Source organism: Salvia splendens, chromosome 3 (assembly GCF_004379255.2).
Source record: "Salvia splendens isolate huo1 chromosome 3, SspV2, whole genome shotgun sequence".
NCBI classification, from domain to species: domain Eukaryota; kingdom Viridiplantae; phylum Streptophyta; class Magnoliopsida; order Lamiales; family Lamiaceae; genus Salvia; species Salvia splendens.
Genome location: NC_056034.1, coordinates 29,493,958 through 29,497,499, shown reverse-complemented (window position 1 = coordinate 29,497,499; position 3,542 = coordinate 29,493,958). Strand labels below are relative to the sequence as shown.

Genomic DNA, 3,542 nt, shown 5'->3' with positions numbered 1-3,542 from the left:
CTCTCGTCTCTCTCTCTCCCTCCCTTCTCTCCCTCTTTCTCTCTTCTCTCCAGCCTCGCGCTGCCGCCCCCTCTCTATCTCTCCCGATCTGCCACCGCCGCCACTGTGTATGCACAGGCGGCGGCTTCACCGTCCTCCTCCCGGCAGTCCGGCCATATCCGGACAACAGCAGTCTGCACACTCTCTCTCTCTCGGTCGGTTTCTCTCCCCCTTCACCGTACCGCCGCCGCGGATTCACCTCCGCCGCCGATCTGCCCCCGCCACCCAGCTTCCACTCCTTCACCTCTTCCTCTCCCACTCCTTCTTTCTCTCCCTCGGCTCTGCCGCCGCCGCCAATGTGCACACACAAGCGGCAGCCTCAGCCTCCTCCGCGCCTCGCACCGTTGGCCGCCGCCACTGCCGACACCCTCCCCCCGCCGTACGTCGTTTTTTCGATAGGTATGGTGAGCAGATTTTGTTTTTCCACTTTTCTCTTTGTTTTATTTTCTAAAGATTTAATCTTTGATTTCAAGGTTTGGTGTTTAAAAGTGTTTCAAATCTTCTTCAATAAGTTTGCATTTTGTTGGACTATTTGAGAAGCCACTATTGCTCTATAGGGCTGCCTTTTCTGTCCAATGGTGGTCATTTCTCAAAATGACCAAAAGGGCAAACGAAATAGCTTCACAATTTCCCGCCAAAAGGGCAAATAAGTCTTTTCATTAAACTGGTACTTTAGATTAGTATAGATTTGATGATTTTGTTGAGAAACTCATTCGTCCCATTGATTGAGTGCAATGGTATTTGAATCATCAGAACTTGAATTTGATGAAAGTGATGAGTTTTCACTGGAAGACATTTTTTTGGAAGTGGAGTGAGTATTTGGTGTATCTTCAAAAAGAATTCACAAGCTATTTATAAACTAAATAGTGTTTACATGTGGCACGAAATTCATATTTTCACCTAGACATGTGATAGACACACTTGCAGTAATGCATGTGACATATCAATCACTTTTGACAGAAAATGCATGTGATAAAGAAATTACACTTGTGACATTTCAATCACTTTTGCCAGAAAATGCATGTGATAAAGAAATTACGTTTGTGACATTTCAATCACTTTTGCCAGAAAATGCATGTGATAAAGAAATTATGCTTGTGACATTTCAATCACTTTTGCCAGAAAATGCATGTGACATATTGTTTCTGACATCCCACTTAATTTTGCATGTGATAGAGAAGTAATGTTCCTGACATCTTAATAATTATTTTTACTGGTAAATGCACAGATATCAAACTCATATCTGCAAATGCATGTGGTAAAAAATGATGTTTGTGACATCCCACTTACTTTTGCAGAAAATGCATGTGACATTAATTTATATTACATAAATTTATATTACATAAAGTGCAAACAAAGATCCAAATGAAGCAAATTAAGATCACACAAATCTAACATTACATAATTAAAAGCACACCATACAAATATTACTACAACTACACCAAACTAATATTACATAACTTATTCTCACACCAAACTCATCTCAAACTAAAAGCATTCATTTTCCAAACACAATCTCCGTTAGGATGCGTTTCATGTCTTGATCTTCTGGGGACAAGTGCTCTTTCTCCAACAACTTAAGCAACATTTTTTGGTACATCTTCATAGAGGGCTTATCCAGCTTTTCACGTTCTAGCTGCAGTCGAGCCCTTGCTATTTCGTTTTCGTTATCTTTAGCTAGCCTAAGTGCATGAAGATCTGTAGCGCATTGTGCATTAATAGAATCAGATTGTGTTACCTTGCCTTTTCCTTTCCTTTTTTCCTTGTCTCTGCCTACAGGCCGGGAACTAGTTGAATGTCCAGATGTGGGAGTTTCCAGATTTGAAGGGATAGTATACTCGCTGGATTCAGAAGTCGTTGTCCTCTTTGAGTTGCTACCATCCTGTTCATTAGCAAAATTTTCATTGTCAGGAAATACCTGTGTTGCATCATGAACACTCCACTTCTCATGTTTACTCATAACTTCATTAAACACTATCAAATCTTGAAAGCCGTTGCCTCCTTCGCCTTTGTAGATGCTATGAGCTTCATTCTCAACATCGTGGTCGCTCATTCCACTCCTCTTTCGGGCGTTGGCAGCTCTGCAAGCAGCCACCCATTTGTTGTCGTTTCCGTTAAGTCGTTTCCATCGACCCTTCAAAGAGTCCATATTTCTTTTGTTAATTTCATCTGGATTTTGTGCTTGGCATTCATGTTACAATTTATGGACATTTAGCCATAAGGTATCTCCCTTCTGATTTTTACCACGCACACTATCTTCGCTTGCGTAGACCCAAGAAGACATAAGTGCTATATCTTCTTTCACACCCCAACTTACATTTTTTGAGCTTCTCTGATTTTTGTTCGCTTGTTGGACATCTCCGAACAAATTGCGGGTGATATTTCCAGACGTGAGAATTTCAATAGATGTAGGAATTTGGCTTAGATTTGGAGAAAATTCAAGGTTTTGTGAATACTCTGGATTTGCAGAAAATTGAGAGTTTGGATAATCTGATAATTGTTGATAATTTTGGAAATTTTGATGGTTTAGGAAACAAGGACGATAGTGTGGATAATTTTGATCCATGAAACCAAATTTATCACAACAAGAATGAAAAGAAAGTTAGTTTGTTTGTGAAGAGTTTTGCATGCTTAGTGGGATATATATAGAAAAAATGAAGCACAATCAAAAAGTAGCAAAAAATAAAGAAATAATAAAAAATAATAATTAATCATAAATAAAATGAACTAGTTCACGTGAATTGTTCAGAAGAGGGGCTCACATGAATGTTTGGAAGAATAATTGACATGAGTTTTGAAATGATATATAAAGATAATAATAATAATAATAATTAAATAAATTAAATTAATAACTAAAAGTAATAAAAATATCATAAATTCACAATGTTCAAAATATTCAAAATTTGATTATCTAAAATATTTACATTTCATATTTATAGTATACAATTCTCAAACATGTACATAATTAAATAAAGTAGTATAAATCAATAATTAATACTCCATCCGTCCCATTAAATATGCAACATTTGCTTTTCGGCACAGGATTTTATGTAGTGTTGTTTTGTGAGTTAATGAAGAGAGAGTAAAGTAAGAGAGAAAAAAAAGTAGAGAGAGTATTGTTTCTATTTTTAGAAACGTTTCATTTTTAATGGGACAGACCAAAAAGGAAAACGTTTCATTTCTAATGGGACAGAGGGAGTAGTAAATAAAAAAAAGCAAAAACAATAATGCATTGACCCAATAGAAAATGGACATGTGTCCTTTGCCCTCCACTTTAAGTTGGGCCGGCTGACAAGACCACAAAATGAGGGTTGGATTGGGTTATTTCATTTTTGTTTTATTTTTATTTCTCTCTAGTTTGTCTTATATGCTTGCTCCCATCACAAAGTCACCAATGGGGTGGTCTAACTCTTCTCTGCCCTTTCTTCTCGGCAAATCGCCGCCACAGGGTCGCCGGAGCGCCGCCGGTACCAGGGTCGACGCTGCTGCTGTCCCCGCTCGTC

General features: G+C 38.4%; 1 protein-coding gene across 1 annotated transcript; it reads right to left on the bottom strand.

Annotated features, from left to right (window-relative positions):
* Nucleotides 1–1,537: 1,537 nt before the first annotated feature.
* On the bottom strand, nt 1,538–2,188 carry LOC121796839. The gene has a single exon (XM_042195614.1). The coding sequence runs from the start codon at nt 2,186–2,188 to the stop codon at nt 1,538–1,540; it is 651 nt and encodes a 216-aa protein (XP_042051548.1).
* Nucleotides 2,189–3,542: the final 1,354 nt, after the last annotated feature.